Raw genomic sequence first — 21,012 nt, forward strand, 5'->3', positions numbered from 1 at the left:
TGACAAATCCGATCGTGTAAATAACATCGAGGAAGCTGCTCAGCCTGGCTGCAGGAGGGCAAATGCCCTTATAAGTCGAGGCAGAGCTGCCAGCTTGCCTGGTGTGGGCATGTAGGATAGGCGAGACTGCGTGCTGAGCCACTGCTCTCGTGTCCCCAGAGCTCGCCCCATGCAGGGGCTCGATGCTGCTGCACCACAGAGGAGCTGTGACAGTGGATCGCCAGCCCCTGGATGTGGTTCACCCGCCTGCCCGTATCTGTAGGGTTTTACTGGGCTGTTAGGTGTTTTATGTGTTTGCTTGTTTTCCAGTCCATGTTATCACAGCTCTTGTCTGTGCTTGTTTAACCTCTTGCGTGCTGCTGGCATGATTGCACTGGTGGGCGAGGAGCAGGGTCTGTCCCCTCGCACACATATGACCTTCCTTCCCATGTTTTTTTTTTTTGTGAGACCCATGTGGCAGTGCAATTCATCACCTTAATATTTTTTAGTAGCATGCTCTGATTCCGTCATGCAACGAGCTTTGCAGAGCTGTTGAGAAGGGCAGTTTATGGGCAGGCAGTCATCAGGTGTCCTGTTTGCTTTGCAATCCGCACTGTTAGCAAAGGAGACTGAACATCTGCCTCTCCCAGCACACCCACCCCAGAGACGTCTGCCTCTCCAGCATCATTTACGTCGTCCCACTGAAATAAGTACTAAGTAACCCAGTCTGCATTTTGGGATGAGGGCTGCGGTGCTTCAGGATCCTCATCCCAAGTGGAGCTGGGAATGTTGTGTTACTCAGCAGAGAGCATTTTTTGGCAGGTTTCTGCATTTGCCACCAATGTGGTGTGGCCCTCGGGTCTCTTTCCCCACCTGGAGGGGTGGCACATGCAGTCTGAGCTCTCCACTTTGGGTAAAGAAAGCTCAGTTTAGGGTATCCCCTTCTATACAGCAGCCCTGAGCAGGACCCGTGCCTTGCCCTCACCTACAGCACTGCAGAAACACGGTAGTAAGTTTGTTAAAATGTCCTGCCTCTCTGCGTTATAGAAAGAAGATTTTCTATTAAACCTTAGGGAAATTACCGTCCTTGTTAACTAGCGCAGAAGTAATGAACCACAGCAGGGTTACTCGAGAGATTTGGGCCATCGCTTTGTAAGACTGCATTGTTTCTTTAAATTAGAGAAATAATTTAAGCAAACAAACGAACAAAGAATTTCTGGAAATTAAAGCACAGTACAAATGGGATGATTTGCTCATCTTCTATTTAATAGGAGCAGTGCCTTGAACAATTGCACTGTCGACCTCAGAAATCTATCCATGGTAACTAGTCACAGGAGAGAAAAATAGACAGTCTGCCACCAACTTGGTATTAAAGTTATATTTTCCATTTTTCCATGGTTGTGGGCCAGTCGGGGACTTTCCATGAGCAGTCATCATGACAGAAATCCCCTTCTGCTTTGTCGCAGCCAGCGCCGCTGAACAATGAAAGGTCTGAGCCTGGTTTTGCGCTGGGTTTGGCTTTGGTGGGTTTGGTGCCCGTCCTGGTGGGATGTGGATGGGCTGAGACCTGGGGGACAAGCCGTGGGGACCTTCTGCTGAACACACCTGGCTGGAGGGAATTTGGGGAAATGTAGGAGATGGTGTAAAGGACACCTATGGCCTTCAACCAGCTCTGTCTGCACAGACAGCCAAGTCCATGCCTGGTGTCGGGAGCCTCCACGGCCACTGGGTCACTCCTGGATTAGGTGTGGGGTCTGTCCAAGACCTGTGTAGCGATGTCGTGCTGTCTGTGCAGCTCTGAGCAAGTCCTGTGAGAGCCCGGAGGAAGGAGAGAACAACACGGCCAGGCTGGAGCTCGTCCAGAAATAAATAAACAGAAATACTGAGGGCTTGGTCGTCTGTTCCTCAAAAGACATTTTTGGAAGGGATCACTGTGCTTTTGTTCTTCCATTAGGCAAGTGAGGAGAGAGCATTGTTTTCGTCCCCTCATCCGTTCCCCTTATAGGGGAAGAAGAAGGAAGACTTGGCCACCCCCAGCCGAGCATCTCGGGGGACCTTGGGAAACAAAGGGCCGTACGGACAAGAGTGCTGTCATCCTGTCCCCGGCACGCTCTGCCCTCCGACAGCTGCTCGGAGAGGTGTTCCTCGGCTGGTTTCCCCTCTGGAGCCTGGCAAACGCCTCCAGGTTTATCGCTGCCGGTAGATTTGGCAAGGCAGCCGCGGAGTTTCGCTTCTGCCAGGGAGGTGTGTCTGCTCCGGGACGGCCGTGCCTGTGTCTGTGTGAGGGCTCGTGTCAAGCAGTGCTCCTGAAAAACACGGCTTTGATGTTCCTGGAGGTGGACCGAAGCTCTGTGGACACATCCATGCTAGTGTGGTTCCTCTCCTGCGTGCCACTGGCATCTATCCCTGCTCTGCAGAGGGCACCTGTGGGTTGGGGAGCACCTACCATGGTCTGTGTGATCCTTGTGTTGGCTCTCTGTGCAGGAATGGGTTGGGTTTTTTAATTACACTGCAGCATTTTTCTATTATTTTTTTCTAACAAAAGACTGTGCTAAGCCCAACCTTTCTTGTTTTGTCCAGGCTCCAAGGCTGATCCTGCTGACAGCCCCTGAGATACTGACCTCTATGGGAACTGAGACCACTTGACTGCACTCAGCACCTTTCAGGATCGGGTCCTAGGTAATTATTCTAATTCTCTGCATGGATTATGGGTGAAATTTGATGTCCTGTGAGTTATACAGACAACCTGCAATGATATTCCTAGCTGTCCCTTCCATTCATCTATTAACCTGCTCTGGTCAGGCCCTGTAACTTGCTGTACTCTGTGACAAATGAATGCCTCGCTTACCTCCACATTCAATTGATTTGGACCTCCTGACCTGAGCCCACCAGCATTTCATTTTTCCAGGGCTGCATGAAGGCGGTGGTGCCACACAAGAACTGACAGACTCATGTGGCAGGATTTATTCTGATCCTATTGGGATCATTTGCCCGCTGCAAACCTCAACTTAACATATCCTCCTGCAGGCTGATTTGCCCGGAGGCTGGCTGAAGCTGTTGCTGGAAGCCAGATGCAGACTCCAACCAGAACTTTCCTGGCTAAATTGATTTATTTTTTTTTCCCCTGAACACTGTCACTCTGTAGATCGGTGACTTGACACTACAATAATAACCAGTGTTCCAAAGAAATCACAACTGCATCACCTCCTCCCCAAAAACACAAAACAATCTCCTTTACTTCCAGAAAGGGAATTTCTCGATCACCATCCTGGCAGTGGTCACCAGCTGTTTTGCTTGGGAAGATTTTACTTGACTTGTAGAAAGCTGTAAAAGCAATTAAAAAAAAGTTTTCACTCCCATCAGAAGTAATCAAGGGCTGAAAATATCAATGTTTGTTGGAGAGGATGCATGTTCAGATCAGAGTTACAAGGCCTCAAAACCTACAGCTGCATGAGCCTGTGTTTTACAATAATTCTGGCACCTGCAGACAAAAACAAGCTGTGAAAATATTTCCCTGGGTACACAGGAACTGTAGGCTCTTCTCCGAGTCTGGCCTCACTGTTGTGCACGAAATGTCCGTGTGATTTTTAAATATTTGCTCCGAGGTAGGTAAATGGACACCAAAGAGCTGAGGACCAATCTATGCCCTGCCCTGTGTCCTGGTGGAGATTCAGTGGTGCCAGCCCGGAGCCTTGCAGGGGGGCACGGGCAGGGTTTGCTCCAAGGCTCCTTCTTCCAGCCCAGCGAGGTGAACTGAAGCTCAGGATGAGAGCTGGAAAAGCGCAGCTCTCGCGGATGAGTTTTCAGAGAACTGAGTAAGAGTGAAGCCAGCAGGATGCTATGGATGTTACTCTGAAACTCTGAGGATGAATGATTTCCTGTAGGGCTGGCTTCCTGAGCGAGCTTATATCCCTTATTAATTCTGCATGCTGATAAAAGTATCAGCCGGCAGAGGGTTATAATTTTTAACCCCATCTGTAGGATTCCTCCACAAAAAGGTGGTTAATAAGAGCTGGCTTCCCACTGACTCCAGCGGAGGTTAGCCCCCAGCTCTCAGGATCAGCTTTTATTTTGGGGGGAGGAGGCACAGTGCTGGCTGGAACAGAGCCCCATTCTCCCTCCGCACAGCTCTGTACCGTGACATTTTCGGGACCTGGGCCTGAGGACTTTCACTGGGCAGTTTCCTGTTTCGGCAATCTCCATTTCAAATGCTCTGTGTGCAGCATTGTGCGGAGAATAAAGAAAAAAATAGCCCGTATCCTTCTCTCTTGACAATCGTGGTGGACGGTAGGGAGCTGAGCTCGAGTTTCCAGTGGGGAGGGGGAAGACACACATTGAAGCAGGCTCAGGAAGTGAAAGAGAGGAGAAAGAAGAAGGAGAAAGGAGAAACGCGTTCGCCCTCAGGGCTGCGGTGCGGTGTTTTTTCCCATCCACCCTGAATTTGTGGGGACGGGGTGCTTTTTCAGTGCCTCAGCTCACATGCTCTGTGTTTAAACTGCTGCTGTCAAAGCTTTGAGAGTAACTAAAACAAAAATGTCACAGGTCAGATGGATGCTTTCCAATCGCCCGGTTTATTAGGAGTGCAATGTAAATCCTTGGGAAGGAAATAAACGGCCAAACATCCACCACCCCTGGTCTGCATCCCCCAGGGGGGCTGCGGGTTGCTGGTCCTGTGGGCATCCCCATGTGTGTCCAGCATCTCCTCCCTGCCAAACCTCTGTCCTGATGTGACTGCACCAGGTTCTGGATCAGGACTGGATCCAGGTCCCTGGTGAGGAGCATCAGGGTGAGGTTGCTTCAGGTGAGCACAGCTGGAGAGAAAACAGCTGCCTGGAGTCTGATCTCAGGCCACTTCAGCACATCCTCAGCTGAGGTCTGATGCTTGCTGCTGTAAAATCGGAGGATTTGGAGAGGCATGAAGGCAGCTGATGATCTGCAGCTGCCCAGCCCTGGCTTCTGAGGCAGTTGCAGGGGTGTTTTTGGCAGCACTGCAGAGCAGGGACCCAGCACTGCCCTCTGAATGCAGCGGCTGTGCGTCCCCTTCCCTGGCAGCTCCATGTGTGCCGAGCCAAACCAGCTCAGATTTACTTGTGAAAGGAAAAGTGTCACAAATATCAAAGTGCTTGCATTTTCTACAGCGTCCCCAGAGCCCCAGGGCCTGGCTGCCCACTGTTTCATACACCTCCGGGGTCTTTAATGAGGCAGTCACAGCAAGAGGAAAAAATCCATAACTAAATGCTAGGTGAGTCAAAATGGGATAGAAAACGTTGTTCCAGCTTCTCCAGTCCTCATTCACCTGCACACACAGGCACAAGGGTGCTGGCAGGGAGCATCGAGGCAGCTGTGTCCCCAGCACCACTGCTACATGGGCTCAGCACAGCCGGTTGTTCTTCAATTTGTTATAACCTGAAAATAAAGGCAGATAAAGGCGAAACGTTCTGGGAATGATGCCAAGCCAAAGGCACTAAATTATTGAGAGATCCGTATCTGGATAACGGATTTATGCTCTTTAACAACTTTTAAGAGAAAATAAGGTGTTTGCAGGATCAGATTGGGTTCATCCTGAAAAATAGACCTCTCTGTATAAAACTGTATTGCTGTTATTATTGTTATTGTTTTAATAACAATAATATTTCCTCGGTGAAGCCATATATGAGAATATTATTTGCGTAGGAACTGGAAATGAACATGAAATGATCAGCATATTTTTTAACAGCACTTTACAAGTCACTCGGCATTGGAAAAGATACAACTATCCGTCAAACCAAGGCTTGGGGATAAAATAATTAGAAATCACACAACCATAGCAAAGGAAGATTAGTGCTAAAATTAGAAGCCATAAAGTTGTTTTTAGATTACGCTGGAATCTAGGCAGGCTGCTTTATTGAGCAGCGTTCCTTAAGAAAACGCAAGGCGAGAGGTGTGAATTGTCTGCGTTTGGCTGTGTGGCAATGGGACTGCTAGTGCTAATACTCGGCGGGATGATCCATGGAGTAATTTTCAGGGAAATCCTTAGGGAAGGGAAGACAGCCGATACGTGGGCAGGAGCAACGACAGCCTGCTGAAGGCTGTCCTGGGAGGCTGGTGTGCTCCTACTTCTGTTTTGGTGCCCAAATGCCCACGTTACACCCATGTGGGATGGATGGGGTGGGTGCAAGGGGCCAGCACCCGCAGGTACAGTGGGTGCCACGGTGCTGGGAGCCGAGCTTGCTGCAGGGGGGCAGGCAGCAGTGTCAGTGAGTAGCCCAAAAACTGCACCGCTTCATGCATCTGCTGGAGCTCCCTGCGCACGAGTGCCGATGGTGTCCTCTATCTGTCCTGGAGGATGGATTGTATTTTGGAGGTGTGCAGCGCAGCGGGACCCACCTTTGCTCTCAGCTGTGCATCTGCACATAAAGCTGTGTGTCTCTCCGCTGCTGCTCTTCAGCTGCAGTGCACCATTAGCTTCCAAGGAGCTGCCTTTAATTAACACCCGTGCCAATTAGGCCTATTGCCCAGGTGTATGGGCAGGTGGGAAGGAGCTTGCCAAGGTCACCTGCTCTCCACAGCTCTCCTGGCTCAAGAGAGAGAAACTTTTTAATTTAGGGGGGGATATAAATCTCTTAAAATAAAAGGAGAGCTGCTGTGAGCTTGAATTTTAAGTGCATCTGTGCTGCGAAGCACGCCAGTGAAAGGCAAAGACCTTGGGGCTGTGAGGCAGAAAGCATCTCTGATCTCTCCAGAGTGCTGGTTCTCCCAGCGCAGGCATGCAGCATGTCCTCAATGGTATTTATGCTCTGGGGAGCAGTCTGGTTGTATTCTGGGCTGGTGATGCTGGGTGGGGAGGAGAGGCAGGGAGGGGTGCTGGGGATCACAGCTCAGCACAGCCGGGTTGGTTTGTGCAGCCAGATCATCAATACGTGATCATCACACCTTGATTTTGGCAGGACTGCTCCCTCGTGTAAAGTTGAGGGTGCGTTTTAAGGTGTTTTGATGCTGCAGGGTGGATGTACAGGACATGGAGCTCGGTGGGGGGCTGTTTCAGAGAGGACACTGTGCATTTTCTTAGCTGAATGGGGTCTTTTCAGAGGTCCTCTGGAGGAGAAGGACCAGAGAGGTCTGCAAGTGGGGCACGTGAACCCTATGTGGTGTAGAGGTGCAGGAGGAACCATTGTTTGTTGTGTCCTGCAAACACAAGAGCTAGAGAAAAAGCATGAAACGGTTGGGCAGAGGCTTTAAACAGCAGGAAGCACTTTTTCATAAAAGGTGTAATTAAAGCGTGGAACTTGTTGCCACAGGATGTTGCGGATGCCAAAAGTAAAAGTGGCTTCAAGAACCGATCGGGGAAACTTGAGGACTGAAGGTCTGTCGAGGGCTTTTAGTGCAGCACTGTAGATGCAGCCGCCGTCTCTCTCTCTCCTGGGCTTCCCCCTGAGTCCGAGTGTGAGACCCAGGAGGACAGCCAGAAGCTAGAAGGAGATGAATACTTGGGTGCTGGTGCCCTGACACCAAGGGCAGGGAATTCCTGGAAGAGAAACATGAACTCTGTAGGATGTGCTGTCTAAAAGCAGCTGGGGTGAAGCCCTTCAGCTGGTGCTGTAAAAAGGAACCAGATGAATGCATTTGTAGGTTCCCTTTTGGCCATGAACACCCCCTCTGACCACACTGCAGTCCATCTGTCCAGCATTTCTGTCTGTCTGCTCCCCCCGGGACACCCCCATGGCAGCTCTGCCTTTGGGAACGCAGGACAACTCCCAGTCGTCTCTTTGTAGCCCGAGAACAGAGCCTCAGGAAAGTCCGTCAGCAGGACTTTACTAATTCCAACTAATGACTCCGGAATACTGAATTATGGGAACAACTGGGTACCATCAAAAGAGGCAGACAAAAGGCGTGCGGTAAAACACGCTGCATTGTAATATCAAACAGAGCTGAATTTGGGCTGATAGAGCACCTTGCGTATTCAGTGCGTTTCAAAGCACTTTGCAAAGTAATGAGCTGAATGCTGGCAGTGGAGCCGGTGGAGCAGTCATTATGTGCCTGACAATAGCTCTCGCAGCCCAGCGAGAGGAGATGTTGGCCAGGATGCTGGGGTTATCCCGCGCTTTCCTTTTTTTTTTTTTTTTTTTTTTTTTTTCTGTGCTGTTAGATCTCTAGCGAGTGTTTGGACAGGAGGCGGTTGGACAAGGGCTGGCTGCAATTCCTGCCTCGTCCCGATGTTTCTGGCTGCCCAGCGTCTGTCTGGCAGCCTTCCCAGCAGCAGGAGCACACAGGGCTGGGCATCCAAAATCTGTGACCCACCAGGGGTCAGAAGTGGTCTCTGGGAAAACACGGGGGAAATGGGAGTTGGTTGGGGTGGGGTAGAGGAGCTTAAGGATGGGCTGTGGGGTGGGGAGCTGCGTTATTCTTTCCCTCTTTAAACTTTGGAGAAATCCTTGGGTTTAGCTACGGATCTGCTCCTCCGCATCTCTTAGAGGGTCAGGCAGCTTAGCCTAAAGGAGTGGGAAGGCCACTCCGTGCTGCAAAGGGCCTTCCCTTGGAGATGTGCTCTCCGACCAGCTCGGTTTCCCTGCCCTTCTTTTATCTCTGTGGAAACGGAGGTGGAGAACATCTTGTGACTCGCCCGAGAATCCCTCCGTGCAGCTGGGCACAGACCTTGGCCTTGCAGGTCGTGGTCCGCTCCTCTAATCTTGCGGTCTCCGGGACAGCCTCTTGAAGGCCCACACATGAGTTCAGCTCTGTAATTTCAGCTAAGCCAGAATAGCATTGCCACAGCTGCACGAGCACAACTCTTCATCCCCAAACCATTTCGGTGGCCAGGAAAATGCATCTTGCCCCTGGGCAAGGAGAGGAAGAGGTTAATTGTATATATATTATTTTTTCTCTCTCTTTTTTTTTTTCTTTTCTTTTTTGGAAAAGAGGAAATAAATGTACCCACCCCGCCCTAGCGGGACCGCACAAATCTGTCAGCCCCGGCGGGTGGGGGCCGGTGGCTGGGCTGGGTGAAGGAAGCAGCCGGGGGAGGGCAGGGGCTGGGGGCATGGGTGGGGGCTTGGATGGCTGCCCACGAGCCCGCTGCCGCTGTGCTGGGCTATATTTGGAGCCCAGGCTGTAACGTTGGCTCCAGAGCCGTGGGCACTCGTGATGAGTTATCCCTCCAAGGGGCTGGCATGAAAACCCTGAAGCAGAGCAGGAGTTAGGGCCAGAGAACGAGGTCCATGGTGAGGATGGAGATTTCCAAACTGGCCCTTCATGACTGGGGTCCCTCAGGACGCCAGCTCCCAGCTGAGCAAGACAGCCAAATGCCAGCAGCCCCTGGCTTTGCTGGAGGACGGTGTTGGGCTGGCTGCATCACCCACATCCCCACGGAGAAGGGGAAGCAGGCTGAGAGGCCTTGGAAAGGCCTCGGTGGGCTCCCCTCGCTCCAAGGCCTCCATGGGCTCCCCTTGGTTTCTGGGTTGGGCTGACACCATCACAGGGCTTCCTCTCAGAGCCTGGGCCCTGCCTGCTGTCACCCCGCAGAGGGGACTTGATGTGTGCCAAGGCTCTGCTTTTTGAGCAGAGGGGCCTAAGGCTGCTGGTTGGGGTGGTGGCAGCAGGCGTGGGTCCTGCAGGGACTTGTGTGGGTGTCTCAGTGAGTGCTCAGAGCAAAAGACCCGCTGTTATAAGCTCCTCTGGGAGCTGGTTACAACGAAACCAAGCTCTGGTGTAGGAGAGCCGCAAGGTCGACACGAAGCAGCAGGGCTTTGTGCTTGGAGGAGGGCCGGGCTGAAGGGGAAGGTGATGTTGGTCATTTGAGATGGGTTTACATCCTCACATCCAACCCAGGGAGTGCTCTAGGAAGGCAAGACACGGGTGTGCAACCCCAAACCAGCCCAGCTTGCTCTAGGAAAGCATTCATGGAGCCTGGCTGATGTTTTCCAGCTGAGGGGCTGACCTGCTGTGCTCCCCGTGGCTGCTGGCTGGGGAAGATGGGGTGCTGGTGGCTGGGTGCCCCTGCCAGCACGGCTTTGGGACTCTCATGATAGCCCTTGTCTGGATTTAGCAGCATGTCCTGGACTTGCAATGTGTCTGAGCTTTTAGTATCACGTCATTCCCTCTCCCCACATCCCCCGTCCCAGATGTATTTGCTTAAATGGCTTTAATTAACTTACTTTTTCCTGTGCGTGACAGCTCCTTAAGGTTTTGGTAGCTGTTTTCTGTCCTTCCACAGTTGTCACTGACATGTAGCACTTTCCCTGCAGACTGGCCTTCAATCCTGCCATGTTTTTCCCTGCTCTGCAGAATTATTTTAGCGTACTGTGGGGAAATGGTTTCCATGTGAGCCCTGTTACACACACTCAATTGATTATTAGGTGTGATTTTCCTGATCCCTGCCTGTATCTGTGAGGACTCTGAGCGAGCGAGCCAGAGGGGCGTAGAGTGATGGTTCAGGTCAGATAGATTTATCTTCTCAAGTGACAAGACAGATAACTCCGGAGTGGCGTGGCTACAGGTGTTATCATTTGGGTGTCTCCTCAAGAGTGAAGGTTAATGTCTTGCCACTACTGATCCATCACTGCGTTATCTGCAGGATTTATATGTCTTCTTGTGCCTCTCCAGCAGCAGTGGTTTCACATTTCCGGAGCTAAGATCTATGTACCCACTCCCTGGCACAGCAACTGCAGTGGCCACTGTCAGTGAGCTCCTGCTCTCCGTCTTTCCGTGGCTGTGTTATGTCAGGAATATTCCCTGCTTGCTGCTCTGCAGCTTTGCATTTCCCTGTTGGAGGAAGGTGGGATGGGTGGGGGCTTCAGAGAGTGTCATCTGAAGTGCAGATGCATTGGGCAGATGAAGGCAAGATGAGCCCTCACCCTGTCTTTCAGAAAATCCACCTCAGAAAAGTGAGCAGGAGAGTGGCAGGGAGCAAGGAGGGACTCCAATCTTCAAGTGAAATCTCTTAAAAAAAAAAAAAAAAAAGGCAATAAATCCAACAAATTAAAATAAAAAGGCAAGTAACATGAGTGACAATTGTACAGTATCAGATAACACCGCATCCTGAATTCTGGTGGGATAGGAAATATGAAGCAAAAATCACTCAGGTGCTTCTAGATAGCGATAAGGAAAGCAATTCCCATTTACCGGTAGAAATAAAATAAGAGGTCCTGATAAACCCTCCATGACTAGACTGGATTAGGGCTCTAGCTGTGAAAATTCATTATGGGCATGCAAAAGAATGCATATCTTGCAGAGCTAAACTGACTGCAAACAACATTTATCTGGAGAAGAGCCGATTCACTCAGAATAAATAGATTTCTTTCAAAGGGGAAGGGGAGGGGGGGATCTGTGGGAAAACCGTACCTCTGCCTTGTCATTTATTATGCAAAGAAGTCTCACACCTTTGTAAATCATGAAGGATGGGTTTGTGCTGAAAGGGCGACCCTAAGCTGTTCCAGCTGCTCCGGAGCCAGGCTGGGGTCTTTTGTGCGTGGTATCAGGATCTGATGATTTCAGGAGGGGTTCTGGTAGGACAAGTGCCAGTCCTCATCAGCAAGGGTAATGCAGTTTGGTCTGACATTTTCTGAGTCCATTACTTTATATTATTTCTTATTATTCATTGTATTTTATTTTATTTGCCCTTTCTCTGTGGGAGCGACTTTGTACTTGGGTCTTGAGCAGATGGGAGCCTGTGGCTTATTCTGCTCTGTCCTTGTATCTTCGGTTCTGGTCCCTTTGGTACCAGCTCTGGTTAAGGCCACCAGCATCTCTCTGTTGGCTGGGGCTCAGTGAAACAAGGTGCACTTGAATTTTAGCTTGTGGTTGACTGAGATGGTTGTAGGTGGCTGCAGAAGCGCTTACCAGGGTGTGCAGGGACCAAAATGTGATTTAACATCTTTTGTTCTAGCAATTAAGTAGCTCAGGTGCTACTTTTGGAAATAGGGTTGAGCTGAGGAGGCTCTGAGGTCTCCTCTCCAATGCACCGGGAGCATCGGGGGATGCTCGGAGAGCAGAGCAGTGCAGAGGGGACGCCGTGTGTGTTCATAAGCAGGTTGTAGGACACAGAAAACCAGCTGCCCCATGCTACAGGACAGCACATTCACAGGACTTGCCTACGTGCTTGATCCCAGACTTCCCACACACCTTCTCCACCGCAGCCAGTCGAGATCTTTGCCCTGATTCTGGCTCTGCCGATCATCACTGCCTTGCCTTAGGAGTCCTCTGTAGCAAATGATGACCTTAGTGCAGGGAAGCAGGAGCGACCGACCACCCAGCACCTGCTGCCACTGAGGGGGAAGGAAAAGCACGCTCACGTTGGTCATTGTATGCATCTCCCACTTCTCAGGGGCATTTTGCATTTGTGTTTCACCCTCTGCATTTCAGCAGCGCTGGGCTGGCTGGGCTCTTGTAGCGCTCCAGAGTGATTCTGCTAATGGGATCTGACCTGATGGCTTTGCATGTTTTAAGTAAATTAAACACAGCTGCTAGGAAAATACAGCAACCTTAACAGCACCATGGCTCCGTTGTCTGCATTGTAATTACAGCAGCAACTGCCTGGAAGTTCTACTTTCTGGTTTATTTTTAAATAACTTCTGAGCTACCCTTTGATCAACTGCTCCATCCCCGAGACCTTCCTGTCCTCTTCCTTGTTCTGGGTTTAACCCTTGCTCCTCAAGCTCCTTCTTCAAGCAGCCGTCTGTCACATGCACGAGAGGCTGATTGCAAAAACAACATATCGGAGATTTTCATAGCTCCTTTCTGAATACGTACTGCAGTTTTGAGCTGGAGGTGAATCCGGGGAGGATTTTAAGCCAGAGCTCATGGGATGTATGTATAATGCAGACATCCAGGCAGCAGTGTTTTGAGGCTGCTGGGGAAGTGCACCTTGAAATACGCAGCTTTTCTTATGGCTTCAGCTGAAAACCTTTGTACCCCTTCACAGAGATGGACTTTCTGTCACCAAAAAGAAAAAAACTACAAAAAAAAAAAGCACATCAATGATTTAAACAGAAGCAAAAGGAGTCAGTTTTATGCAGGAAGCAAAACTAGGAGCCTAATTAATTTTCCCTCATCAACCCATGAGTGGGACCCATGCCTGCAAGAGCAGACGATCAACTCTCAGCACTGGCATAGCTGCACGCTCCCTCCTTTCATTAACAGCCCACACCATCTTCACTACAGGGTCTGCAGGGCTCAGATTTATGGAGCAAGCCCAGCCTCAGCCAAATGACTTAGGGTTTGCCACTGGAGCCTGCAAATGGGCTCAAAGAGCTGAATTTTAAACGTGTCCCAGTGCAGGGAGGGAGGCTGGCTCAGCATCCTCGGGGCACCAGAGCACGAGGTCCCCAGCTGCATTTAAGGGCACATCATATTTGGTTCTGGCTACCCATCATCATGCCAGAAATGCGAGCTGGTACGTGGGGTGAGCTGCCTCTGAGGCTACTTCCAACACGACTGGCTTGCTTTCACAAGTTGTCGGGTGGCCGGCTGGAGAGCGAAGCGGGTGCCCAGGCACTCGATCTGAGCAAAAGCACTGAGCGAGTGTGATTGGGGCTGTAAAGTTTACGAGATTCTGTGTTTTATGGTGAATTTTAAATTGACTTTGCAATCAGGGTACATTAGAGTTTTTAAAGGAAAGTCAGCGTGATGTGTTGCAGAACACAAGGTGGTAATTTCCCCTGTTATATTGATGCTATCAACAATAAAGAATGAAGCAGCTGCTTCTCAGAGGATTGGATTTTTAATGCATTCGATTTATGTAATTTATAGAGTATTATTTATTGCATGGGGTTTTTCCCCCTTCTGCTTCTCCAAATGGCTTTCCCTCTCCCTCCATTATCAGGGCAATGCAGCGTGATCTTATCTAGCACTTTCACCTGCAGATTTCAAAGCTCTTTCCAACCACGCCCGACGTCATTACTTCCATTTTTTTACCCAGGAGGGGAAAATGGAGAGCTAGAGATGGGGAAGGGTGTGAGCTTCTAGTGAGGTGGAATCCACCAGTCCTCATTTAGATACCTGGGCTGTAGTCACCTCTTCACTGTCTGCCTTTTCCATCGACAGACAGAACAAAGCATGGTTTCGGTGGCGTGGTTTCTGTTTTCCTGAGGGAGATGTCCAGCAGAGACCAGCTGGCTCTTGCTGTGGCTTCTTTCCTCTGCCAATGAAGGGTGTCTAGCTAACTAGCCCGCCTGGGGACATTTCTCTGCAGGTACACGAGGGCTGCATGCGAGAGCTATCATTTAATCACCGTCGGGACACCTCCAGCGCTCAGGCTGGGATGGGAAGGCAGCACATGATGGTTTTCTCCTCGTCTTCACTGAGGCCAGGGTGTGCCCTCCTTTCTGTCTGACAGCATGGCAATGTTTGCCTGCAGCTCCCTGCCTTGCTTGCAGTTATTAAGCTTGCTAGAAAGAGGTTCTGGCCCCTTTCTGAAGCACTAATGCAGGCAGCTCCTCAGAGCATCTGGTAATGTCAAAGGCTCTTGAGAGTAAGAGGGAAATGGGCAGAGTCCTCTGGGAGGGGAGCGTGGGGTCAGCCAGGCATGAGGGGAGATCCGAGATGAATTCTTCCCCAGACGTGAGGTTGTTTGTTAAAGCTGAATCATAGGGCAGTGGCTCTATGATGTTTGATTTGCAGGTATGTCAAGATTAAAAAAAAAAAAAAATGATTGCAGTGGTTCTGGGCATTTTAGAGTAATATTTGATGCAAATTTACCGAGGATACTGTAATGCAGCCTTCAGCACTGTCTGCTTTCCAGATTAACAGAGGGCTTGCAAACAGCACTTTGGAAGCAACCTCCAAGGTCATTTGAAAATGAGAGAGAAAGTCCCATTTGGTGAACGACTGTTGACATTCAGCATCAGTTGTTCTTCTCCTCCCTTTGTCAAATTTATTCTCTTCGGTGGTACTACAGGAGAGACCCACAGACACTGTAACTGTGCCACTCAGGAGAGTGGCTGGGGGGCATTTCCTTCTGGTGCAAAAGGTTTTTTATTTTTATATCGGGTTGTCCCCCATGCAATGCGCACCCCAGGCAAAACGTCTTCACAGCAGGTCTGTGTTGCTGACTGTCACTGCATGCTGCTTCAGGTGGGATAAATTCGGGTTGCTGGGTGGTCGAGGCTAAAGCAAGCATGCACATTTTTGGGGGATGCTCCGTTTGGAGAAGGTCAGTGCTTATTCTGTTGGGAGCTAGGGCTGTCCCCAGTGCAGACACCTTGGAGAAGGCAGAGGCTGCCCTGCAGAAGCACGTGGTGTGAGGAACAGGCTCAGAAGTGAGCTGATGTGGCACGTTGGTGATGCACTCGGGGATGGCAATTAGAAACGTTATGTCATCTCCAGGAGGGTGTGTGCGATTCATCTAGAAACCACCCCGAGAAGCCAAAAGGGACTCTGTGGCTGAGAGGGAAGCCACAGGCAAGCCTGTTCGCTGCACGGCTTTTCATCTCTTGTGCATTTTGGCAAGGGGAGAAGGAAGCCTGAGCTGCTCCCAGCAGTGCCCTGTCCCATTTGGTAAAAGCTACCAGGGCACCACGGCGTCACCCCTGCGTGCTGGCCCAGAGGGTGCGTCACGAGCACGGTCGGTCACAGGCTCTGTTCTTGAGACACCTCTTCGAGGCAGCTGGTTAATGAAACTACAGCTCAGGTGCAGCTTTGTTTACACCAGAAACTCCCGTTTATAGCCTCATCCCACAAGGATTCCCCCGAGCCTCCAGCAGTGAATTCAGACGCCGCGCTGCGAGCTGTTGTGTCCCTGAGTTCCCCTTGCCACGGGGAGAAGCAAACTGCAACGCCGGCCTCTGCCTTTTGGGAGAGGAGACGGCTTTAAGTAGAAGTTAGAGCTGAAGCATTACCCAAGGGAGACGTGGTGCCAGGCCCTGCCCTGGTGCCAGGAGGAGGTTGTGCATCGACCTTCGCAGAGCCAGGCTGTCCCTGGTGGCCTCAGGCACGGAGCCAGGGCACTGCAGGTATTTGCAGCCTTCCTAGGGAATTTTGCCCAAAATAAATACAGCGGCACTCACCCGCGTAGGCATGGTGACAGTGACCTGCGCTATGCTCCTTGCCCCCTCGCTGATCACTTTTGGCTGTTTAGCAGCAAACGAGCCATTAGTCCTCAGCGGTGGTGGTTACTCATCAGCTAATGATCTGAACCGGGGCCGGGGCGAAGGAAGGAGTTCACGGTTAAGTGCACAAGGTCGAAGCGGCTGGATGCTCTCGAAAGCAGGTGGACTCATTAGGCACAGAGAAGACCTGTTCTCGGGGCCGATCGTAGCCTTGGAGCCCGGCCAGTCTGCGCCGCCGCGGTCACCGGGCTGCTCTGCGCCGTGCTGTGAAGTCACCTGTGCTCCGTGTGCTGTTTACTGCCCAAATATCCCTGTATTTATGGCCTGGGCTGCACGGAAAGGAGGAATACCAGCCATCGCAAAGATCACTGCTGGCAGTTTTTCTCTGCTCCTCCTGGGTGTGCACCCTGCAGTTCTGTTCCCAGTTATTGAATCGGTGTGAGTGGTCAGAGCCCCGTGGTTCCTCGGTCCTGGCACACTCATACAGGTGTTGGAAAACGTTGTTAGCACTTTCCCCTGGGAGAGAATCCCATAAAAGCTGGCACATGGTCAGGGTGGGCACAGCCTTAGCCTAAAAGGAGGGTTCCCACTTGCATGCCCATGTCACGGGCGGTGGGGACCCTGCCCCAGTAAACCTGTACTGGTGCCCACAGGAGGAGACAAACTGCTCGAGTGGTTGAGTCGGTCGGGAGCTGCTCGGGGACCTCGGGAAGAGGAGCCCAGCTGACCTGTGATAACAAGTGTCTCCTCGCATTTCCGTCAATCTTCTCATGGAAAATTTACCAAGTGGGAACGCGCGGCGTTTGCTTTGCCCTTGTCAAACACGGCCAGTGCAGAGATTGCACAAAATAAAGGGCCGTTTTCTCACTTTGAGTGACTCCCGGATGACTACACGCCTGTAAAGCCTGAAATCCCGTTGTCCTTGCAGCTCTCAGTAGTTGGTGAGAAGCCCTCAGCCCCAGCAGACACTCAGGAGGCCGTGGTGTCCCTCTCTGTCCTTACCCAGGAGCAGATCTGTGCCACCACCCCTGCCTGTCCTAAGGGGGTTTCAGGCCATGCTCACATGTCAGCTGCCTGTTGCTGGAGTCTCACACCTCCAGGTTGTGCTAAAACAGAGTCAGGACCCCAAAAGCACCCCGAGCTGCTCTCCTTCATCAGCCTGCCCACCCCCAGCTGACCACTTTGTCCCCCGTGAGCCACCCACAGCCGGTGAGCAGCCGTCAGGGTGCCTCGTTATCTAATCTGCTGCGTGTTGGCCACAGCCACACTCACCTAACACCCTGCCCAGAGGTGTCAGCTCCATCCTCAGAAACGCAGGCTGCTGTCCCCATCGCTTGCAAGTGCAAACTGATGGCAGCAAACTGCTTTGATGCTGGGGTTTGGGCTTCTCCTAGTGATGTTTTCCCCATCTAAGAGGGAGGGGGGCCTCGTACTGACGGCCGAGGCAGCAGGCACGGAGAGCTGATCACCCCAAAGGGATGAAACCATGACGCTGAGCTGCCGGTGGGAGCTGGGATGGGTGAGGCAGGCAGTGCTGCTTGGATGGGATCCGTTTCCAGCCTCTCCATCTCCCAGCTGTCACGGGAGATGTGTTACAGTGGGTGGGTTGGGTTTGCACCTCCGGCACCGAGCACGAGGGAAGGGCGAAGAGCAGAGAGGCAGCCGAGCGGCCACGGGGAGCCGTCAGGAGGAGAGCAGGAGCACGCCTTCTGCTGTCTCCAGGGCTGGCCCTTCTTCACCAGAAGCCCAAGCCTGGATCTGATGAAGGTTTTTGTGTTTTTCTTTCTGTCGTTTCTTAGGAGATGGTCACAGGCGCTCAGGGAGCACCGCCAGAGATTTGACACGAAAGCGAGGGTACCGGTGAGTACGCAGGCGGGCGAGCTGGGCTGGTGGCTCTGCAGGGGGAGATGATTTCTCTGAAGAAGCAGGACACGGAGATCAAGATGAGGAGCACGAGGTGGTGGTCCTGATCCCGTCTGACATCTCAGGTCCTCCGATCCTGCCCTTCCCTTAATGGGGACACCAGCGGGAGACGAGGCCCGCGCTGTTTGTGGTGTCGATGGATCAGCACAAATCAGATTTAGCAAGAACACGATTCTGTTCCATTATAAGTGACAGCAGCGCTAATTGCTGCTTTGTAAAACCGGGCGAGATGCGCTCATAAATATGTGTGTGCGTCCTCCGTGCTGCGGCGCGGGGAGAGGCAGGCAGCAGGTTCGTTCGCAGCTGCACACAAGTGCGATGAGCAACAATATTTGTTAATGCTCTGAGTGCTTTTGGCTTTTGTCGTGCTTGGCCCCGGCGCAGACCCAGTCACGGGGCTGGGATCTGGGTGACATTTCAAGGTCCTCTCCAGACCTATTTTCTGCAGCTGTCGCACAGGAGGTTGTGGCTTGGGCACTCGCCCCGTGGTCTCAAATAGGAAGAAAGGAGTGTGTTGATTTTTTTTATCATCTGAGCTGGTTCAGACATGTCAGAGCCAGGTCCTGGGCTGGTGTTGCTGAACCAAGTTATCTTGCATTGCAGCAGCTTCACATCAGCCTCCACTGAGTGACCTCCTGGTTCGTGCTGGCCGAGCCCTTGGTGGAGCTGAGCTGTGAATCCCTGGAGCAAATCCTTGCGTCCTCCACTGGGCTCAGTGCTGCCCACATGTGAGAGATGCTTGGTGCTGGGTCGTCCTTTGTGTCTGTGCTGTGCCCGGGGCGATGAGGATGTGCAGGAACCTTGGTAGCGGTGCGTGGGTCCCAGGAAAATGCTGACTTTTAGCTCCTTACGGTATAAATGTGAGCTTAGAGGAGAAGGTGGCATAGACAGAGATATCCCTGGGGTGCGGCTAATCCTGATTTACACCAGCTGGGGTTGGGGCCCGCTAGCTGCAAGAAGCAGAGCTCTTACAATCCTGGAGTGATTCAGCTTATTAAACATCCGTTTGCACTGTGCTTAGCATTAAATAATTGGCTCCTCAGCATATTTGACTTGGATGGTGTCTGGTAATTCTGCGAGCTATCCATCAGGCTCCACTCTCATCTCTGCGCTCCTGCGCAGGCTTCCTTGTGTTGGGAAACTCTGCCTGGGGTTTACAAATAGATTTTGTTTCTCCTGCAGTTCTGTTCTCTGTTCTTTCTCTCTCTCCCTCAGAGGAGCAGTTTCGGTCTCCCTACAATTTGTGCAGATGCTCCAGTTGGCTGCGACAGCATCTTTCTGCTGACTCGGGAGCGATCGGTCCCATCCCCGCCCTGGCTCTGCTTCTGGCAGAGCCCCCGTGAGAAGCAGAACCTCTCATTTCCCAGAAAGAAACAGAATCATTATCTCGGCTGAAATAATTTCCTTTTCCAACCTGCGCGCTGATAAACCATCAAATTGTTGGAGTTTCCTTATCGGCTCGTGGAATTTGTAGGAGACAAAATAATGACCTGTCAGCTCGCCTCCAGCAGGCCAGCTCGGTAGCGCTGCGCCAGTCACACGCAGGACAAAACCCTGGGCTGTCTTGATGGTATTTTAATAGGGATACTTAAGAGGGCTCCTGAAAAGCCTCCTAAGCAGATGGGTAATGTGAGAGCTGAGACTTTCTCACAACCCCTTGTTATTTTTGGTACCTTTAGGCTACTGCAGTATTCGCAGTTGAGGCTGTGGGCTTCTGCAGACGTCGAAGCAGCTGTGTCTCTTGCAGGTTTAAGAGCTGCTAACTGGAGAGCCATCAGCTGGATGGACTTTCTGCAGGATGCTTTTTTTTTTTTTAATTTTCCAATTTGCTGCAGGACCGACCCCTCTGTTACAAACATCTCCCTGAATGCTCCTTTTCTGAGTCATTCCAGAGACTTCTTTTGCTCCTAGGGTATAAGGCCTGCGAGGAGAATTCAAGCATACAGGAGTGCACAAGGCTTCAGCCCATTTAGGAGCTCTTCTGTCCTTACATTGAATTTCACCCCTGGATTTCAATATTGCCCTTTAAACAATCTTTTCTAGCTCAACCTGTCAAGATTGCTTTTACATCGATAAAAACAGATTAATATCCTATAACAGCAGCCTGGTACTTAGGTAGAAACAGGTCAGTGCAATTGTCTAAAGCACAACAACCATTTCATTTTGTTGTGGAAAGTATTGGCTTTCGCATGGATTAATTTCAGCTAGCATCCCTGTCCTGGGTCCTGTACGCTATCAGACAGAGGCAGTCACTAACCCAGCGAGCTTGCAGGGTAAACAGGAAAAAGAAGAGTGGTTGTAGAACGAGAGCTATTGCTTCTGTTTCACACGTGGAGGAGACCGATGCAGGAAGGTGCAAGGTGACCCACCAAAGGCCACGTACCAGGGAGATGCTTATCTGAGATATCTGCGGCGCCTTCAGCGCTGCAAATTTTACTTCTGCTCCCAGAAAGCCAGGGGATGTGCCAGCACTCCCTTGAAACTATAAGGCAAAAGCTTGCTGATTTCTGCAACTGTGCCCTAATGTCATTACTTTCCCTCTTTTGCAGATGCACATAATGACATTCATGGTCACACACACAAAATACTTTCATAAGGAAAACGAATCTGGCTGCGACTGGTTCTTGCCTCCTGCTGCGGTTACCTCCAGACCCCGGCTCGCCCAGGGTGAAATGAAAAGGGGAGCTAATGTAGCAGGGTCGTTTCTCACTGCTGAATTGGTCAGCCATCTATGGAGCCAATTTCTGCAGCTTTCAGTGCCATGGCAGACCCCTGGGTAATATTTGCCTGAATAGAGTCATAAGTGTTTAAGCTGCATTGCTAGGAATGGCTGTTTTATCCTATGCATCTGAGATTTCAGCCCATCAGACATGAAGCAGGTCAAGACTCTTATGCCATTGTGTGCATTATAGTGAACAGAACAGAATATGCTTGATAAAAGAGAGGACTTAAAAGAAATGCTTCTTTAGACCCGAAACTTTCAAGTCACACAATGCATCAAAGACCCCTCGTACAGACTTTGAAAGGGGCGAAAGGCATTACCTAATATTTGGAGGAAATGAATAATAAAGCATCCCAAGTGCCTGGAAAC

The 21,012-nt window shown here is 51.1% G+C and overlaps 1 protein-coding gene across 6 annotated transcripts in view; it reads left to right on the plus strand.

Annotated features, from left to right (window-relative positions):
- ZBTB7C (zinc finger and BTB domain containing 7C) overlaps window positions 1-21,012 on the plus strand; it is a 133,783-nt gene that overhangs the window by 51,350 nt on the left and 61,421 nt on the right. For 3 of the 6 annotated variants that reach the window (XM_038170942.2, XM_072031185.1, XM_038170943.2), the window contains exons 2-3: window positions 2,560-2,658; window positions 17,798-17,858. Coding sequence is in view for 1 of the 6 variants with exons in the window: in XM_038170941.2 (XP_038026869.2) it covers window positions 6,726-6,744; window positions 17,798-17,858 (80 nt within the window). In the remaining 5 variants the exon portion in view is untranslated. Of the gene's footprint in view, window positions 1-2,559; window positions 2,659-6,609; window positions 6,745-17,797; window positions 17,859-21,012 lie in introns of those variants that run through there. The other 3 variants (XM_072031186.1, XM_072031187.1, XM_038170941.2) reach the window with 2 other exon arrangements.

Source organism: Anas platyrhynchos, chromosome Z (genome assembly GCF_047663525.1).
Source record: "Anas platyrhynchos isolate ZD024472 breed Pekin duck chromosome Z, IASCAAS_PekinDuck_T2T, whole genome shotgun sequence".
NCBI classification, from domain to species: domain Eukaryota; kingdom Metazoa; phylum Chordata; class Aves; order Anseriformes; family Anatidae; genus Anas; species Anas platyrhynchos.